This window comes from Gymnodraco acuticeps, unplaced genomic scaffold (genome assembly GCF_902827175.1).
Source record: "Gymnodraco acuticeps unplaced genomic scaffold, fGymAcu1.1, whole genome shotgun sequence".
In the NCBI taxonomy this organism is placed as follows: domain Eukaryota; kingdom Metazoa; phylum Chordata; class Actinopteri; order Perciformes; family Bathydraconidae; genus Gymnodraco; species Gymnodraco acuticeps.
Genome location: NW_022990299.1, coordinates 983906 through 1004912, shown reverse-complemented (window position 1 = coordinate 1004912; position 21007 = coordinate 983906). Strand labels below are relative to the sequence as shown.

General features: G+C 41.4%; 1 protein-coding gene across 4 annotated transcripts in view; it reads left to right on the top strand.

Annotated features, from left to right (window-relative positions):
* The window catches only part of pard3aa (par-3 family cell polarity regulator alpha, a), a 318714-nt gene that overhangs the window by 186655 nt on the left and 111052 nt on the right, over window positions 1-21007 (top strand). For all 4 annotated transcript variants that reach the window (XM_034222612.1, XM_034222611.1, XM_034222610.1 and 1 more), the window contains 3 exons: window positions 527-674; window positions 10168-10354; window positions 18891-19039. In XM_034222612.1, the coding sequence (XP_034078503.1) occupies window positions 527-674; window positions 10168-10354; window positions 18891-19039 (484 nt within the window). The remainder of the gene's footprint in view (window positions 1-526; window positions 675-10167; window positions 10355-18890; window positions 19040-21007) is intronic.

Genomic DNA, 21007 nt, shown 5'->3' with positions numbered 1-21007 from the left:
AAATCCATGGAGCTTTATCCAGCTCGGTCTACTTCAGGAGCCGTTTCACACTGCTGAGCCAGAAAATACCCACGTAAGCCGAGATGGATGCTGAGGCCCCGGTTCCGTGTTTCTAGGGTATTGATGGAAGCACATTAGGAGACATTTTATATAGACCAATTCCTTCTTTTGGGTGTATATACTACATGCATACAAAAAAGTAAAAACACATTTCATTTCAAAAGGCACAATCAATCATATGTAATAGTAATTATCAGGGTTTATAATATACTGTACATAATAATGCAAGACATCTACATTTGAGTTAATAAATGTTACTTATTGCTGTAAGTTGTAGTAAAGCATTAGTAGTAGTAGTCTTAGTAGTAGAGTGACGTCAAATATGTGAGATTTCCTTGAGCCATTAAGTTATGAATGTATTATATCTCAAACGTCTTTGATTAAAATAGCCCTATATAATATTACTGCTTTATATTTGATTAAGAAGAACATACATTTACACTATACTTTTTCCTGTTTTCTGTAGGAAGCCCCCGGAAGCCCTCCAGTTTTAATGAATCCTGTGAACCCTCTACTGGACAACCATGAGCGCCGGATTTCAAACTCCCTGTATGAAAGCATTGACAGCTTGGAAAACCACACTAAACCGCAGGCTAATACAATCGGACGCATTGGTGAGTCCTCTACGTTGTGTCACCCTCCCTTTTAACACCCTTTTGTCTCTTTCAACCTCTAATAAAGAGAACGACTCTACACATTTTGGACCAATCACTCCCCATTCACATTGATTAGGAGTGTACTTGACCTGTTAACCTCATGCTCATTGGATATATTTCCCCTGGATTGGGGCTGTCTGTAAACTGACATCTCCTGATCAACTTTAACATCCAACCCCAGCCCTTATGTGCTTCTCCTATCTCCTTCCCCTAAACCCCCAACCAGCATCACCTTCAAACCCTCATCCCCCCTCACTGCTCTGCATCTCGAGGTGCGCTATTTCACTATCAGGGATTAACGTCAACCCCAATCCTCCCTGCCTTCACTCCGCTCCCGCACTCGGGTCAATTTCCATTTCACCAAGTTGACATCAGCGTGCTAAGATCTCCTCTCTTCAGGTGTATTAGAATTGGCAATTCAATCCTCGGTCAGTCACTGCTGTCATCCCAACATCGACAGACCCTTCACATATGCATACGCTCAGAGGCTGGATGATTGCATCGGTGTTGGGGGAGGGTGTGTTTGTGGAGGGTGATGCAGTGTAGTCAAACAAATCCCATTTTCATGAAACACTCAGTAGACTTTGTGCACTAATTTCCTATATGTTTCTTTCTCTGAACTCCTCCTTTCACGTTTTATTCTCTCCACAGTCTCATGATCTCCTAGTCCCTCGCTCTCTCTCCTCTTTCACCTCCCACCTGTCCACCCTCCTCTTTTCGGATGGAGTGGATTTGTAATCTGTCAACGATCTACACTTTCTGCCCTTCTTCCATCCATTCTCCCTTTTCCCCACCATCTCCCCCAGAGCGGTGCCACTCTGCCACTGATCGTAGGAGATCAGAGGCTGTGTCAGAGGCATCTGATGGTTAATTAAGCCTCCAGATCAATAGGGCTTGCCCCTAACACTCTCTCCCCCTCTGTCTGTCTCTCCCCTTCTTTTTCTTCACCCTTTCATCCTGTCTCATATCAAATGTTTCCCCCTCAGTTTGGCTTATTTATTCCAATGGCTTTTCCGACGCAGGCTTTTCAGAATGCCGCTGTGATCATAAGCGGCAAATGTGGGCGTGCTGATGGAAAAGTTTCTTGCCATTGAAACTTCAAGGGCGCCCAACACTCATGTCATCCTGCCGAGTGGGAGTCAAATGAGCCAAGTGGAAAAGTTTTGTGGGTTGGGGCGGAGTGGGTGCTGAAGCAGTAAGTTATCACAGCCGAAGCTCAGCGGAGTCTCAGATCTTTGACTTGACTTGTCTTGAGGAAACAAAATGTCAGTTCCTTTCCTTTTTTTGTCTAGAGGCTGTCTCTGAGTCGTGCCTTCATTAACCTGAGCCTACATTCTGTGACAGGTCTTGACACAATTCCGTTATTTAAATGTATGATACAGTCAGAGTTGAGTTTATATTCATCAGAGCAACACCACTGCACTCAGGTACAATGCAGCACCTGAGGAAGAGATTCAGTTATATGCTGCTTCCTAGGGTTTGGCCACTTCTTGCCTTTTGCTGAGTATCTGATCTTTTTGTTTGCCATTTTTCTGGCAGAAAAGCGAGTGGCAATGACCTTGCATCTCATTGACAAAAGAGAGCTGAGATTTAGTTAACCTTAATCAAATGACATACAATTTACTTTGAAAGTTAAACGTGTCAGTATTCCTGGCATATCTTACTCATTCATATTCATTAAAAGTGGATTTGTATTCGTTCCCTCTCTTGTACTAGTACACTTACCCACTTTGGTTTGAAATAAGGTTATAGATAATCAGACTTGGAGACATTGTAACATTATAATCTCGCCGTCTCCTCACTCAGTATAAGTTAAAATGTATTTGTATGTGTGGATACTACTTTTCTGCAGGCTTGATAGACAGTAGCTGTTTCCACTCTCTATCTTCTTCTATATGTTATTTCAGACGTGCTTAGACATATTGCCTGGTGTGTGAGATGTGACAGTAATGGTTAGAGGACAGATGCTGGGATCAGCTTGGCAAGGTCACGAAGCACACAGCCACTAGGGCTTGACTGACAGCTGGATGCCGAGTGTATCTAGACCTGCTGGATTACCGAGTCGTAAGCAAGATGCGAGGTTTGGGATACGGGAAGATATAGCTCGACCCACATACTTGGCACTCTCAAGTACAACTTCTCCATAAGGTTAGAGCCTGTTTCCACTAATGCAAGCCATACATTTTTCCTTAAGAGTAAATATTGATTACTGACAAAATTCTGAGACATTTTACATCTCCAAAGACAGCGGAGAGTCGGATTCTCTAACTAAATCACTTCCTCTCGATTGATCCATTATTCTGCCTGTACTGCTTTAAATTGACAAAGGCTCAGAGGTAACTAGGATGGAAGGTTTTTACTGCTTAAGAATAAAATCTGACTCTGATTGTGAGTTGTAGCAGATGAAAGCAAGTCAATACAGCAGAATTGTAAACTACATAGTTCAGCCAAACTAATATTGTTATTGCTACATTCTCTATTTTCTGTTAAAAGCATCTGGAGAGTTCTATTACTGCCTTATCTCAACTCAGCCAGGTATTGATCAGAATCTGGACCAGCTTGTTTTACTCCCAGCAGTCACAATTTCCTTCTAAAACTGAAAGAATACCTTGGTCTCCATGGAGGGTAAGGTACAATTCAAATAATTATAGGAACTATGATTACCATGGTTACAGCAAAGAAAAGCACCAAATGGCACAGGAAGGAGAGAGGTGCTATTAAGCTGGTATGGCACCATTACATTGATTGTAAGGGCACTTTGCCTTGATCTTCCCTGTAGTGTTTAGGCTGTAATTCAGAAGTTGTTTGTGTGTCGGTGCGTTTGTGTTTGTCCGTGGGCACACACATTCAGCTGATCAATAGTCAGAGGTAATCCTATTCCCCGTTTGCCTCAGTAGACCATGCGATGCTGTGATATTGTCAGCTTCGGCTTCACACATGCACACACCATGCATCACAGCATCATGGCCACAGGCTGAATCCACAGCTAGCAGGTGGTGAACATACAGTACGTTCTGCTTGACTCCCCGCTCAAATAAAATGAGTTCCTGACACTTTTCTTTTCTTGTGCTGCCTTCATTCTACTCCCACCCACCTTTTGCCCTTGGGGTGAAAGCAGTGAATCAGCAGAGATTATTTCTCTCTCAAAGGAGGAAAAACAGAAAGAAAGAAAAGGTGAATTAAAGGAGAAGTACATATGGAGTGAAATCGCCTGCATCTGCACAGTTTGACAGCGACAGCTGAGGTTTGACGCAAAGGTCGTTAGCATCACACTCGGCTTCGCCTTCCGTTCTGTTTAATTGAAAAGTGCAGATGGGAGCGGGGTTCACACGCTGGGGTGAAAATTGAGGCCCTTGGACTGAGGCTTTCTGTGAACGTTTGGCCGGATGCATGAGTTAGAAAGCATACCTTGGACTGGCACTGGAGTGAGTGAGGGAGGGATAGGGAGGCCGGAGGTGGCAAAACCATGCAGGCAGACACATGCTTCTTCTCACACAGGAAAGTAGGTGGTCAGTGTGCATATTCCTGTAGACATTGACCCAAATCCAAAAGAATCACTGACAGAAGTTTGTGGCTGCAAAGTTCCGTCATGTTAGTCACTTGGTTCAATTATTATGACGATATGTAGTTATTAAAAGGGCAGAGCACACACACAATTAGAAGAACACACTGACCTCTGGCTGTCCTCAGGCAGACAGAGTCTTCCCTAATGGTGTTTAAGTGGGACCGTCTTCCCCGGACTTGACCCTGCTGTCCCCTAAACTCCAGTATTTCACCGACTGCAGACTCTTCCTCTCTATATGCTCAGCCATCAGTGCAAGACTTAATTTGGTGTCCAGACTGCTTGCTGTAAGCGTGCCCCGGGGAGAAAATGACACCGACACTGATGTGGTTTGAACAAAAAAAAAGGTGTATTTGCCACACACTTTTGTAAAATATTATGTCAAAACACTTTTAAAGCACCTATAATCTTTCTTAAGGCAGCAATTTGAACATATTGTCCCAAATAAAATGACGTGCATAATTGTGACTCATAACATTAGTAGTAACTCTTTTATAATTGAGTGTCACGTCGGTCAAAGCACAATAACAGGAGCTTGAAACTGAAGCTACAATTCATTTTATATAATCTGCTTTTCATCAAAGAAAAGTTAATGCCGTAAGGGACACCGAGAACTAACTAATACAAATGATACAAATTGTATAACCATTCAAGTCTAAATGATAACACTATTATAATAGCACCATTTTTAAAGTATAGTTCTGAACATGACAACTATTTATGGGTCCACCTACACAGTAGTTATCACTTGTCTAATTAGCCCTCTTCCCTGCACTGTGTGGGTGTGCACAGAATCTTCTTGATTGGTTTCACATGATTTTTGTTGCACCTGCTATGCTAAGAGAACTTTCTCCTTCATCATTCTGCTTGTTCCATGAAGTTTGGTGACCTCACATGTTTTTCGGCATGGCTCCTCCCAACCTCTACATGAGCAGGAGTGTAATTAACCAGAGTAAAAACAGCCGAGTGGGTGTGCAGCTCAGCATGGCTACATTTACAATATAATGATCTAATGTTGTGATTCATGTTTGTGCTTGAAAGAAACACACACACATGATCACAGTACAATGCACCAGGTATTTGGTTTAAAATGATCCAGACTGCCTTTTTGCTTTAGGGACAAACTGTACAATAGATTCCATTTGTATAATTACATGTTTAAGTATCTTTTAATGTAATGGCAAGTTTCTAACAACTAACACACTAGGAGAGGAGGGTACATCTTCCTTATATACTGTTGATACTGTAGGTTGACCTTTAAAAAGGTTTGAACCCCTCAACATGCCAAACAAGTGGTATTATTTGAAGCTTTACAAATGATCACATATACCAGTAGAATATGTCCTCATTTTCTGATCATTTGCATTTACTCATTGGTTTTAGTTGGTTTTAAAACTATTGGTGTGTTACCCATTTAGTTAATTCAAGGCTGGTGTTAAAGCTGGCCCAAATGAACTAAACTTTAGTATGAAAGTTCATGAAAATGCCCCCAATGTCCTCTGGTGAGCATAAGAATTGGGTGCTAGTATAATGAGCTGCTGCAATACATGTATGGGCCTGATAGCAGTGGCAGCGATGATCTCTCCTCCAGTCAGATCAATAGGCCATAGAGTCACTGAAGGAGGGTGCTTGAGAGAGAAAAAGAAGTGTCACAGTGTTTGATGGACAGAAATGGAGGGAATTGCATAGAGAAAAGAAGATGGAGTGGGGCTATTAGTGTGACCTCTCACCTTACAGCTCAATGTTTCAACGGGCAACGCTTGGTCAGAGGGCAGAGAGAGAGGAGAGTGAGGCTCTGATCCGTTCGGATGGATGCAGCCAGGTGGCCTCTTCAGCCAAAGAGCTCATCTGTCTCTGTCTCCCCTCTCTGCCAGAGGGACGGAGAACATCTCTGCTTCCGTATCATGAAATAGCTTCCACACGCCGAGCATTGCTGGCCAGAGGGCTGCATGTGCTTCTGAAACCAACCAAAACTGAAACCAAATTAAATATTTTTTTCCATGACCCGATGAGCCTTTTCATAAAATACATTTTGACACTGTATGAAAAGCACAAGTGTAATTATTTAAATGAATCGTGTCTAAATTCATTTTAGCTGCCTAAATGTGTGGTTCCCGGTATCGTGAGTATTGGCTAACCGTCACTCTCACTGGAACATGTGAAAGAACAAAGCCATGTTAGTGTTATAAGTCCTTTTGCTACTCTGACAAGTCAAAATGTCTGCCTAACAAATGACATTAAAATAAACAGCCACAGTTATCACACTTTGACCCTGTTTAAACCTTATTAAATATGACTGCCTCATATGAAAGCCCCTCCCAGCATTGTGCGTTTGTTTTTAGCAGAATAGATGGTGAATGTAAGAGTTGTTTCTTAGCTGTCGGGTAGTGTGTGTCAGCTTCTGTAAGCGTGACTCGTGAAAAGCTATATTTAATTACAGTGTGACAAAGACCACAGTGGCACAATCATGTTTCCAGATAACTCCTTCCCTAGCTGCATGGGTGGTTAGCATTATTAAGAAGCTCTTTAACAAATGCCAAACAAGCCTTTGTGAAAGAGCTGGCTTCTGTGAACCATTTTTTCAATGATATTCATCCTCATTGGACCCCATGTAAAAGTCTCTAAGATATGTCTGTGACTGCTGCTCAATTTGTGATGGCATCGTAATATCAGTGTTTGTTTTTTCTTTCTTTGTGCTTTCATTGCACGCATCAACTGAAAGGCTCTAGTGTTTTTAAGGCTGGCCGAGGTCATCACAGACCGTAAAACAGCGTGTTGATAGCGGTTCTGTGATTTGGGTAAAACAATAATTACATTCACAGTACTCAAAGGTTTAGATGCCTGTGGTTATTGTTCCATTTGGCAGGGGAAAGAAAAAGTAAATGTCACTCCAAAATAAGCTCAGCAGACACAAAAGAACATAAAAACAAAAGCAAGACCTTGAGAATGAATCCACTCACTAATACATCAGCACTTGTTTGCTTTCACAATCATCTTCTTATAATAAACAAGTCATCACCTAGTTATAAGTCAAACACTAGTTGTAAAACAGTAAGAGGGCATGCACCTAATTTCTCCACTCTTGTCATTTGCCTATTATCTGTCAGTCACCAAACAGCCATTAAGCACATAACAAAACTAGTTGTATTTGTCTTATCAAATGTACAGTAGTGTTGCGCACTGCATTGACATTTTGTTCGTGGGTGATTTCCCTCTGTGCTTATTATGCTGACACCTGCAGAAAAGCAAGTGCTGTAATTATGTTCAGTCATCAGCGTGGCCCCAACTTTACCTGTCCACCAGGGAGAAGTGGAATGACTTTAACAACTCTTCATCTGCAGAGTCAAGAGGTCCTGACTGGAAATATTTCATTAAGCCAGGAGAGGGGAGCCTGCCGAGTTTCTAATTAAAACTGTGTCCTCTGTTAGCAAAGTGCTCTGCTGACATGAGTGAATGTAAGGTGATTAGAGTGCACATTGGGAATGCCAAGAAATGTTCATGTGTTGTGTATGTGAAAAACACACCAACGCTTTTATAGTGCTTCTTTTGACAAAACAGCTCTTCCCGACTATATGATTCTTCTGTACCAGGTGGCTACTGAAGTGCAATTCTCAGTGTTGCTGATGCAACCAAGAGGTAATTCTACTCAAAAGCCAAGGGAGAGTAAAGAATGGTTTAGGAAATACCTGGAGAACACACAGCCGCAGGGCATTTCCCTCTTGACATTGCTGCACTTTTGCTAAAAGGACTGTAACACAGAAACAGAAGATGACTATGGAAGAGTGTTTGAGAACTGGCTTAGTTGAGTTGTGCGAGAAATCCGATGATTTACCAGAGCTATTGTATCAAGGATAAGCCACACAACATTATGTTATTAAGAGAAAATAGCTAGAATATACTTAGATCCTTCAAACCATGAACACATTATTTGTAAATACATAGTAACGATCAAAGGCTGCAACAGGAAATGCTTTTTTTCACTCACGATTTCTCTACTGGGTTTGCCTGCTTTGCAAGTGATAGCCAAGCTTAGTCTAGCCGACTTCCTGAAGCTTATCACTGTCAATGATCCAGTCCTGATAATTTACAGTACAGGGGGAATTCAATTACCCAGGGTCCTCTGTCAAGCTGCCCGAGTGAGAAATGGCCTTCATTCCACCCGTACAGTGTTGGCAGACATATTAACTGGTTTAGATGAGCAGTCAATAGACAAAAGGGATGAGCCTTCCAATATAATCAATGAACAGATGGATAAGTAGTGGATAGAAGCAGACTTTTTGAAAGTTTTGGTATAAAGCAACTTTCCCTATCCTGTATGTTGTTTCAAGGGAGTACAAGGATATTAAGATATAGAAAATATATTGTAAAGTAGCCTCCTGAAGATCTGTATTTGAAGCCTTTAGTTGGAACATATTCACATAAGGTATAATACATCTCTTTCATCACATGCGAATAATAAGACTCCTGACACATTATGAAGAATAACCCAGATTATACACATTTTATAGTTCCTGTGCCTTTTTAAGGGGGAGAGGTACGTTATTTGTCCAACTTGGTTTCCTTCTCCTGCACAGCTGTTCTGCTTTTTATCTTGTTTTTGTTATATATTTGTTTCTCTCTGCAAATAACTGGACTACGCTAATCACCTCATTGCCACGTGGATTGGTGCTCAGATTTCCTTCCACAATATGCGTTTATCATTCGTCGGGCTCCATTGAAATGAAATGCTTCTCAGATTCATGTTGGTACGCTGCCAGGGTAAATGTTGTTGTCTGCTGTTAGTGATTACACACAATTGTTCCTAAGCTATTACATTTGAAAAATGGCTCTCCGATAATGGAAACAAAAGCAAAGGGCCACAGGAAGTCCAGCATTTCTGTAAACCAATATCTAACAGCTAGCAGGTGTGTGGTTAAAGTCACTTGTCTTTCTCTGCTTTCATATGTAAGTCATGCACAGATCAATCTGCAGAGTGACTCGTCCTCCTCTGTATTGTAATGCCACTTCCCATGCCGCTGAACAACCCTTCGCCTGCCCTTGGTGCGGAGTGCTAACCACGACAGAACATTCCCCATTGACTTTGTCTCCTGAGAAGCAGCAAAGTAGCGATTCAAAGAAGTCCTCAGCAGGAAGGGTGCGGAAGTCCAGAATACAGATCAGGGGAGCTCTACTCCTGCTCATATTTGTCCTTGGAGAAGAGTGAAAGAGAATGGATAAAACTCCTCAGGGCTACAACTTGTGTCTGTGACATTAAGAGACTCTTGCTTAATATACATATCATTATATACTTAATATACTACCTTTCTTTAAGAGCTTTGTAGTCTATTTTTGTATATTTTTCACAAGTGTTACAATTTTTCTGATATTGTCTTGTCACACATTATTTGTGTATGTATGCAACATTTCAAAATGGAAGCATATAAGCACCATTATTTATTATAGGTTTTCTTTCAGGCATGTCCTGATATGAAAGCTCCATAATACAATTATCTTGGCCAAAGTTATCTCTGTGTGTGTGTGTGTGTGTGTGTGTGTGTGTGTGTGTGTGTGGTGTGTGTGTGTGTGTGTGTGTGTGTGTGTGTGTGTGTGTGTGGTGTGTGTGTGTGTGTGTGTGTGTGTGTGTGTGTGTGTGTGTGTGTGTGTGTGTGTGTGTGTGTGTGTGTGTGTGTGTGTGTGTGTGTGTGTGTGTGTGTGTGTGTGTCTGTGTGTGTGTGTGTGTGTGTGTGTGTGTGTGTTAGAGAATTACTTCAGCTTGTGCGCGTAATTCCTCAGTCTAACTTGTCAACTTGTTATCAGACACTGTTCATTCCAAAAAATATTGAGTATTGATGCAGTGTTGTGTTAAATAAGTGTGAAGAAACTAATCTACTGTATATCCCTCTCTCTCAGGTAACCACCAGCTGTCTCCGACAGTGAACATGCCGCAGGACGACATAGTGATGATCGAAGACGATAGGCCGCCCCTGCTTCCTGCCCATCTTTCCGACCAATCATCCTCCAGTTCCCACGATGACATGGGCTTTGTGGGAGAGAACCCGGTGACCTGGCTCCACGAGCTGCCCGGTCAGGATGAATGGTGAGCAGCGTGTTTTACTTACATTGCTGTGGAGTTGGCTGAATTATTTATAACTTGATGGTCAGAAAAAGATGGTGTGGAAGAAAGCTGGATGTGACGATGTGCAGAACATTTCAGTTAGTGTTTTGATTGTGCAGTATCATAAGTATTACTCGTAAATAAGTTTGTGTTTTTGTGTGTGTGTTGTTTTGCTGGTCATTCATATTTTTGTATTACCGGAAAGGATCCAGAAAAACAGAGAATCTATTTAATATTCTCCATAGATTGGTGGAAAATATGTTATTTTACAAGAATCTTTATAAATGCTTACTTTTTTATTGAAGTCATTGCCTACAGTTATTACATATATTGATGACTATCCTTAGTGGCGCAAACCAGACTATTTGCCTGAACATCATATCCTAAGTTATGAGAAAGTAATGACAGTTTTTCACGGATGCATTTCCCATCCAAGATTATTTGCACATTTTTGGTAAATATGGACATTTGTAAGGTGTTAGTGTGCTACTCATGGGAAGTTCCTACATGAGCGGCTCTTTAGGAGTTTGTGTGTAAATAAAATATTAAATGACCCAGCAGCAATCAGACTGGGTAAACAATAATTCAGTGCCTCCACCTCCCCAACTCCAACCTGCCTTGGGATTTCAGCCCCCTGTCTTATCAACCTTGTCAGATAACTATGTTTCTTTAGGGACAAACGGTGATTTCAGCGCTGCAGCACCGCTCAGTGCTTGTCTTTCTTTTATTGTTATTACTTAAAGGCTGCTTTTAGGCACAGGAAGTTATAGCTGTCCATCCTTAAACGAATCACTCGTGTAAAAAATGACTCATGGCATTTCCTGTATGACCTTATTGGAGAGGTACAGGAAATATAAAAACAAGACATTATGTCAAATCATGTCCTCATACTCGTTTTATTTCATTTTAAGTCAGACTGCTTTTTCTTTTAACATAGTTTGTTTTAAACTCCTACCTTTTCAGTTGTTATGGTGAGTCATATTTCTATTTGAAAAGGAGTGCTTTTTCAAGATGAAATGCTGGTTGCCATTTACTCAGTTTATTTTTTGTATTATTTGTATTTATTTTTCCCCAGATACTCTCTACTCTCTCTCTCTCTCTCACTCTCATTAATAATGAATGAGTAGATGTGCTCAGCATGCCTGTTGTTCATGTGATGTCAGAGGTTTGTCATAGTGGATTAGGTCCACAGCATATGGCTGAACCGCACTCAAACTTCTCTCACACACCATTCCCACACACACGCATACGAATTCCACAAATACACTGACTTACACACACACATGTGACGTGTACACGCTAGGCAGAAGTGTGCTATATACTACTGCCTAGGGTTATTGTGAATAATTCATGTCCTTAAAGTCACTCTCACACACACACCCACAAACCCACACAGACACACATGAACACACAATCTCTTCCATTTAGATGCTAACGGCTGCTTAAACGTAACAAGTGAAGTGTGTATCGTTTTTCTGATAGACTTTTACTGTTTCTCATTTTCCTTTTCGCTCCCAACATCCCCCACGCACGCACGCACGCACGCACGCACGCACACACACACACACACGCACACACACACACGCGCACACACACACACACACACACACACACACACACACACACACACACACACACACACACACACACACGCACGCAGTGTTAACAGGCATACTGAGCCAGCAGGGGATGTGGGTCAGCCAGACTCCACTGTATTGGAACTGTTACTTTTTAATTAAGCGCTCGCAACAGTGCAGCCAGGGCCCAGAACGTATTGAATATGTATTGTGGGGAGCTGTGAAAGTCTCACCTCTGGCCTCCAGTATTATGCAGCTTTCCTCCCTCATGGCCCCAGCTATACACATACAGTGCATACACAAAACACAAGTGGCTGGTTGGCTTGTAAAATCATTGTAATTCAGGCTCTCTGTTTTTCTGTCTTTTTCTCACCCGGTGGAATTTAACAAACTCAGATTTCCAGGCTCTCTTTCTACTCTTGTTTCCCTTTATTAATGTCTTTTTTCTCGTCTACAGAAGCACTGTTCAGTATGTGACTTTGTTCAAACATGGAATAGCCAGGCTTGTAAACAATTATTTAATCCTTACTCTGTTAATGTAGCAGTAATCAAAATGCCCTTTCAGCATCTGGTAAACTAGTGGTTATTATAAAGTAAAGAGCGACTAATGTAAACAGAAATCAATTAAAACAACCCTGTTCTTTTATAATCGACTCACCTCTCTGTAGTTTAATTTGTAAATGTACGTACTTATCTCTCCCTCTGCAATATTTCCTTTCTGCTCAGTCCTCTCCTCAGCAGGTTTCCAGTGAATAATCGCTCATGTGTTAGTGGGTTAATGTGTAGGCCCCTTAGATAAATGGTTGTTTGGAGGCAGAATCCCATCTCATACAAGACACAATAATTGACCTACTTCTTTTTCTTGACATCCCTAGCCAACACCTAATGAGTGTTTATGCTGCATGTTTGTTGTTCTGGTTAGCTCAAGTTGTACTGTTTGAATGCAGGTACTTGTCTGTATACCTGCCATGTTGTTATGAACTGTCATGCTAGCACCTCTTTACGGGCCTCAAATGATCATAAAACTAAGGCTAAGGCATAGGGCTATAAATATTACAGCTCTATGCTTTTAGATCTCTGTTAAAATGCTAATGTGACATATTCACGTTTTTATTGGTTGCTGCTCTATTACAGACTGTTTTATTAGTTGTGCTATTAATACTCCTTCTCAGTTTTATCAGTGAGGTGGTGGTAGTATTAAGATTGTGGCTTGTGGATAGAAGTTGCTGGTTCAAACTGTTAGAGGTAGTATAGTAAAATGTACACCTTCTATTGAGATACTTTTAAGAATAAATCCATTGCAATTATTTGGCTACTTTTCAGCCAGATGTATGTATTTGGCTGAGGTGTGTGTGTTGTGACCCAGGGAATTGGTGGAAACCAGCATGTGTTTTCTGTCAGGTTTCACTGTATAAATAAAGGTTGTAAGTTATTACTTTGCATATCTGCTCAAAGTTCAATTGAGCATTGGGTCCTGACCTGTCCCATGAATTCCCTTTGCAGTGTCTGCCTCCTCCTTCATTAGTTTGAATCCAAAGCCAAACAGGAAGAACCACGTCTAAATGATTTACAGTAAAACAGATAACACACACTGGACGATAGCGGGACTTTGCAGCATTATCTGGATAAATTAGAAGATAAAAGGTTTTTCTCTCAGGAATGGAATGTTGAGCAGTGTCATAACCACAATTTAGTGTATAATCGTGGCAGCTCCTAATTCAAGCAGATTCATCTGAAATGCAAAGACGTGTTTATAGTTTCCACCTGGTTTTCATACCAGATGTTGATGGAGTTGCAGGGTTTGTCTGTTCCATTGTACTGGGTCCTAGTCCTTCCCATTTGGAAAAGTTAGTTTCAAATAATAAGCTTGTTGTTCTCAGAAATTATAGTTTTAAAAAAATGTTGTTGCTCAATCAGTTTTGGTGCTGGCTGCATCATCCTACTTGTTCAGGTCTCTAGAGAGTAAAGCATGTCATTGCAATGAGATAAGTGGGACATTTTTCTTTGATTAAAATACTCCCTCTTTGGTTTATATAATTGTCCCTGAGGTGTCCACGTCCAACTTTTACCATTGAAAAAAAGAATAAGCCTACCAGTTGTGGCCTTTGTAATAACAAAATACAATACCTAATCCAGTCAAATGCAACATTAGAGTGTGAACAGAAGTTTGCAGTTTTTCAATATAATTAATTAAAAGTGAAGAATGTTTGAACTGTGATTTTGTAAATGGTATTTTGTTATTATCAGTAGGAATGTAGAAATAATTTGACAGCTCTAACAATGTGAGTCTCAAAGGCCGAGCTGTTTTCAGCACCTTGTCTTAAAACCACAGTAAAATACTTGCACCTTCTTAACTAGTGAACAAAGATTATTCTAACATATGCAAGAGCAGGAGGACAGTACTCTGATTTGGCTCTAAAGTGTGTAAAAAGCCTGAGTGTTTCCCTAGCATACTCATTAGTCTGAAGTTTATGAAGTGTTATGCCTCACATTGCGCAAGTAACTAAGATACTGTAACTACCATACCAACTACTGTTATCAGCACTGCTCTTCATACCACCTAAGATAAGTGGTATTACCTGCAGGAACACATAATGCATGTTCAGTTAAAATCAGCCCCCTCATAATATGAGTAATACAGTGCTATTCTTTCAATCATTATGTTGATTGATTTGATAGTGTGGCTATAATGCATTATTTAAAACCCTTAAGTTTCATTCTTTATATCTGTCATTACCACCACTACTACTGTCCCCTTGTCTTAAACCTCAAACTGGATGTAGTTGACAAAGTGGAAGAGAGGTGTCAATTCTGATTTAAGTTGAGAGGGAAGAGAAATGGACAGCGAGAGGGACAGGGATGAAGAAAGAGAGACTGTGTCACAGGTGGAAACATAATTTCCTAGGCAGCTCTGACACAGTCTGTCAACCAGCAGAGATGGAAAAGGACTCCTGACAAACATACACACGCATTACAGCACAGACGCCCTCGGTCTCACGAGTGTTTAGATACACATTGGCTGGTAAACAATTTCCAAAATTAACATATAAAGTGGAAAAGGTCCGCATAGACATGAACAAACAAACTTCCAAACTAACATTGCGGGCAGACTGCCTACTTCAGTTGACTCCATAATAGTCTCTATCATCAGTAATGTAACTAAGAATCACAAGTGCTCTATTAGGCACATGTGTTTTTCCCATCAAGCTATTAGCATAACTACATATAAATGCAAACAGCCCTGTAGTGCGTACACACGCTATTTTAGTCATCTCAGATGTCCATTTAAGTTGGAAGTGACTCTGGGCAAAACATACACACACACACATACACACACACACACACACACACACACACACACACACACACACACACACACACACACACACACACACACACACACACACACACACACACACATGCACACCTACATATGAATTCCAGGCATTGTTCTTTTCTTAAATGCAAATGTTTTCCTTTACCTTAATGAATATTAACCATGTCTCAATGGTGCGCCATTGCTTCAAGCATGTGATACGTGCCTTTATTTATTTTCTCTTAAATGTAAAGCTCCCATGATATACCAGGCACGGAATGAATGAGGTCTATGTAGAAGTCAGCCAACAGACAAAGAGGTCTTAATTGATCTCTTTCATTTTCTCTCCCTCTCTGTCGCTCTCTGCAACTTCATCATAATGAATAGGATATTACCGCAAATCATATGTGCAGTTGCTCCACTCTGGGAACATTATATTTAAGGGCCTTTATACCCAGGTTTAAGTCCAATGTTTAATAGGTGCAATTGAGCAAGTAAAATAAAGGTGGTAATCAGAGCCATAGTTTTTACAGTCCATTCATATTTGAGACAATTGTTTCAAATGGAGAGAAGCCCTTTCTGTTCAACTGTTTCTATAAATGATTTCAACGATCTAGTGTCTGCTGGTGCACACGCCAGCAGGACAGAGTTCTGCACTGACTTCTCATGCAGGGCTGTATTCAATGATTGAAGGCAGCTCCAAGCTCTCTGGCCCAGCTATGCATCCATGCGGTCAGCTGAATCGGCCTCCTCCAAACCTCAGAAGAAGCATTTCAGAAGCACCTTACCAGGGCTCTGCACCTCTTGCCCCCTCTCTGAGGAGTAGCAACTTATGCACACCACCCCCAGCTAGTCGATCAAACCAAGCTGCACCTTTCTAAGAAGAAGGACTCTTTACGATTTACCTCTTTGGGGTCGTTTTTTAAATAAGGGTAAGGAGGTTTGTGAGTTGAGAGAAAGACATAAAAAACATAATTCACCTGGGTAAAGTGTGAGCACAGACGGCTTTTAGCACACACCACTTAGCTACAAGGCCGATGTTCGCTTTGACACATTTCACTTTCTGCGAGGGAGACGGAGACAGGAACAAGTTGATGTGAAATGCAAGTTAAAGCTGTGGATTTGCCTGTGAGCAATCCTCAGCGCTAGTTAATTTTAGATGATGGGAAGACTTTGAGCGGGGAGAGAGCAGCATCTGCTCTGAATGGTGAAAATTGCTTTTAAACACTGCTTAAAGAAGCAGAGATGAGGGAATGTATTATCCAAATGGATTGGACCCACTATTAAAGATAGGCCAGAGGCATGGAAGGGACGGACGGTCTGAAGAAGAAATGGTGCCAATTTGGAGATTATTTAACTTCTCTGGGAGTTCACATGGACAAGCTATTTAATTGTTCCATCCATCCAATACAATTTCCACCAAAATACGGCATTCATTGGTCATCCAAGTCCAATAAGGGTCTCACCTTCATAGACTCAACATATTCATTGGATTTTCCTCCATCACAAGACTGCATTGGAGCTAAAGACATATCGTGATCAAAGCAAAGAGACTTTCAAACAGTATCTCATTACAACAGGAATTTATATGGGGAAATGAATAACCAGTAGAAAGTGAATACCAGATCTGTAATTGGGTGCCGTATTTCTATTAATGGACTGTAGTAGCTGTGACACTTTGTCAGCTTGAAGTAGAATAGAAGATGAATTCCAACTTTTACATGCTTAATTTAATACCAGACATATTTCCTGGTTTGCGGTTATTTTTTAAGTTTTCGATTGGAAGAGATGTTCAACCTGTGACAAGGGTTTGCTGGTGTGAACCGCCTGGCTATATTGGGGCTCAAGTTAAAAAAATGGTGTGTAGTGGTGTACTGCCAACTTAGGCGTGAGACCGCAAGTATCTCCGGCTTGAATAATGAGTCAAGCAACATGATTGTCTACATTACTTTAGGCATTTAGGCAGTGTTAAAACAGGCAGCAGCTTGAAATAACACATCTTAAGGCCTACCGAGTGAATTTCCCTGTTACTTCCCACAGGTTTCTCACCATGTGTTGCTCTGTCAGGCCGGATTCTGATTCATTCCAACTGCCTGTGTCTCTAATTGCTCTCACAAACAGTCATATACTCGCCAACTCTCTCTACCTGAATGACAGGGCTGTGCATGATCCCACCTGCTGCCCTCTCGATTGTCTTCTTTGTCCATGTTGTATGAGTATTCAATTGGCCCCAAAAACACAATACTGGCACGAGTGAATGAAATCTAAATTCAGGCTGAAAATACGTCCTTTCTCTCCCGCGCCGTCTCAGTCACGCTCCGACAGATGACATTTGTCGAGACAGAAAAAGAGAGGGCAGACTGTTTTTGGTGGGCTCGGAAACGATGAGAGGAGAATAGCGAGGGATGATGAATACATGAATAATACATCTGTGCTGTCATTCCTCTCTTCCTGCTCCACCTCCCTCTCTTCCTGTGTCAGCTGGAGTCAGTCCTGTGAGGCGCTCTGATCTTAGTTGGGATTGTCATGTATGGTCGACAGCAAAGTGACACGATGACGCCGGTCCCTCTGTGACACATGAAGCAGCTCCTTTGTTAAGTGGGGTTGACAATGCAAATCAGAATGGTTTGCATGCAAACAAGTGCCAGCAGGTCTGCAGATGCTGTTAAGTGATATTACAAAAGTGGAAGGGTTCTTTAAGTTGCACCTGCTCCAATAGGAATAATTGTCAAAAAAACACATCTTCTATTCCAGTTTATAACTCCCATTTCAGGACAATAGCTGTCCACTGTTATTTACCAGGGATCAGATCGTCTGATGGAATGTCTGATGCAGTCTCTAAAATGGATCTCTAGAGGTTTAAACACCCTTGAAAGGTTATCATTTATGATCATCATCAGAACAAAGGAAACAGTGACAGTGTTCTTTCAACCATATCATATTTATTAGACTCCATGAGCACTGAATCTCCTCCCCCCTTTCTCTCCTCAAATGGCAGGATGGTCTCACCTTAATTGTAAATGCACTCTTCTGTATGCAAATATCAGTGTCCCCCTCTCCCAACCTCCTTTCCCCATTCCCCTCCGATTTTCAATTAAGATCCAGACAGAGATAGAGGATCTCAAAGGGAGAGCACTATGGTGGTCCGGGCACTGCCTCTGCTCCAGACATATTGAGGGAGGGGGGTTATTGAGTGGCCATGACCCCGGAACACCCTCACCTCAATGGGGGATCACACATCTACGCCAGGCCTCTTTTACCCAATTGTAACACGTCCTGAACCACCCAGCCAGAGGTGGACGTGTCCTTGATTAGAATAGTCATTGAAATGAAGGATTGAAACTGACTGTTAATGCGTGTGCGAGTATTGAATGTCGATGGTCATTGTCTGATAGTGAGCGTGTGTTTGGGCTCAGGATTGGCACTGTATGAATATTAATAAGTAGATTGTATTTTCCGGTCTTATTATAAGGATGGCTCCTAGCAATATACTGCAAATTGATGTAGATGATTATGAAATATATCTTTAATTGGATTAATCATCAGATTAAAGGATTTGCTTTTGGAATGACCCTGCTTTTGCAATATTTGATAACATACTTCTATTCTTCCTCATGAACTGTAGCTCACTCAGTCCAGACGCAAACCCTGACGCATCGTTCCAGAGGGAGGGCTTCGGACGCCAGAGTATGTCTGAAAAACGCATCAAACAGTTTGAGAATGCTGCTGAGTTGGAGATCGTCAAGACGCGCAAGTCCAAGAGTATGGATCTAGGTAAATTATATGTTCTACTTTACACATGCACAATCACACATGCATGGGTTCAAGAGTTTAATATCAACACTTACTTATGTACTTCACTGTTAATCAGCCACCTGGCAACTTGTCCTGGCCCAACAATAGTTTGAGAGATAACAACCTGTAGAATGGCAAAGTATTGTTCAAACATGTACATTTGAATGCCTACAAATTACACAGATAAGATAAAACATGTGATCTATAGATGTGTTGTTTTCTCACCTTTGGACACGGCTAGATTTATACTATAATGAGTTATTTGGCACAGCAGTTTTAGTGGTTTCATTATTCTCATCTACCTTTCATCAAAAAGTGAATAAGCGTATTTACCAACAGAACATTTCCTTTTAAGGTCGTTGTTACTTTCAGTTGTTGGCCTTCATCTTGAGATCTAAGTACTTAGCCGTTTCACTACAACAAAGTAAAATGCACCTGAGATGTGAGTAGCAATCACTCAATTCATGGGAAAAGTGTGTGCTTGAAAAGATAAATAATATAATAAATGAGGTTAACTACAAAGTTAGCCTCTGCTGAATGACAACTTCAACTGTGTTTTCACAAGAGCTGGTATGATTCTTTGACCATTCCTGTGGGCCACCCCAAAGTGTTGATGAAATCGATCTTACTGTAACCTTTGACTCCTCAAGCCCTCAATGTATCTTACCCTTTAGGACTGGGTCAGTACAAGATACATTACTATGAGATTGAACATACTTTCAAAGCAGAAATACCCCCTACACACACACACACACACACCCACACACCAGGGTTTCCGCTAGGATTTTTTCTCGCCGGTCAAATGTCCGGGCAGAATTTATTTTACCGGACAAATTTGAAACTTACCGGTCATATTTCAATAATAATAATAAGAGTTGTGTAGCAGAGTTTCCGTTAGCAGGTAATTACCGGACTATGAGCAGATATGCTGATGTTTAAAACTCAGTTCACGGGGCCCATTTTTATATTGCTTCAGTTTATAATTGTAACAGATCGAAAAATGCAGCTTCATTTTTCAATAAATTATTCCACAAACAACAAACAACATAATTATTACATTCAAACTAACTACTTGTAGTAGATAACGTACATTATTCAAAAGTTTACATCAACTTTGAATAATAACACGGGAGAAACGGATGCTCTCTTTCCCCCTCTCCCTCTCTCTCCTGACAGCCCGTCAGTTTCTCATGCAGCTCCTGCAGCTCGCTAAACAGAGGGCGGGGCTTCAGGTGATCATGCAGAGCTACGTGTCTCGGTCTGACTCAGCAGCTGATCTGATCTCTCTCGCGTGTCCGGTTATACTTCACTCTCGTTTATGTCCATATCGATCAGATCTCCTGATCGGCCTTTATATAGAGCACCGATCAAACTATTAAGAGTGAATATCGGCCGATAATGACCGGCGGCCGATCTATCGGAGCATCCCTAATTATTACCAGACATTTTGACCGGCAGGTTTTGAATTTACCGGTTTTTAATACATTTTACCAGCTAAAAACCGGTAATTACCGGCTAACGGAAACCCTGCCACACACACACACACACACACCACACACACACACACACACACACACACACACACACACACACACACACACACACACACACACACACACACACACACACACACACACACACACACACACAGCCCTTTATTCCTGCCCAGCCAGCACCTCTCCTCTTTGGCATCCATCCCCTATGGTGTTGTGTCCAGTGGAGCATAGGTAAAGCACAAGAAGCAAGAACACAATGACTGCTTTAGTGACTGTCTAATGATGGGGAGGCCGGTGAGATGCTTGCATGTGCAGGCACACCCTCAAACACACAGTCTGCATCTAAAGAAGAAGATGGTGTGAGTTCAGAGCCTCTCCCACTGAGACTGAAGCAGAAGCTGCTTTCTCTCGCATCATTGGCTAATCATAACAGATAACAGTCTACTATTTT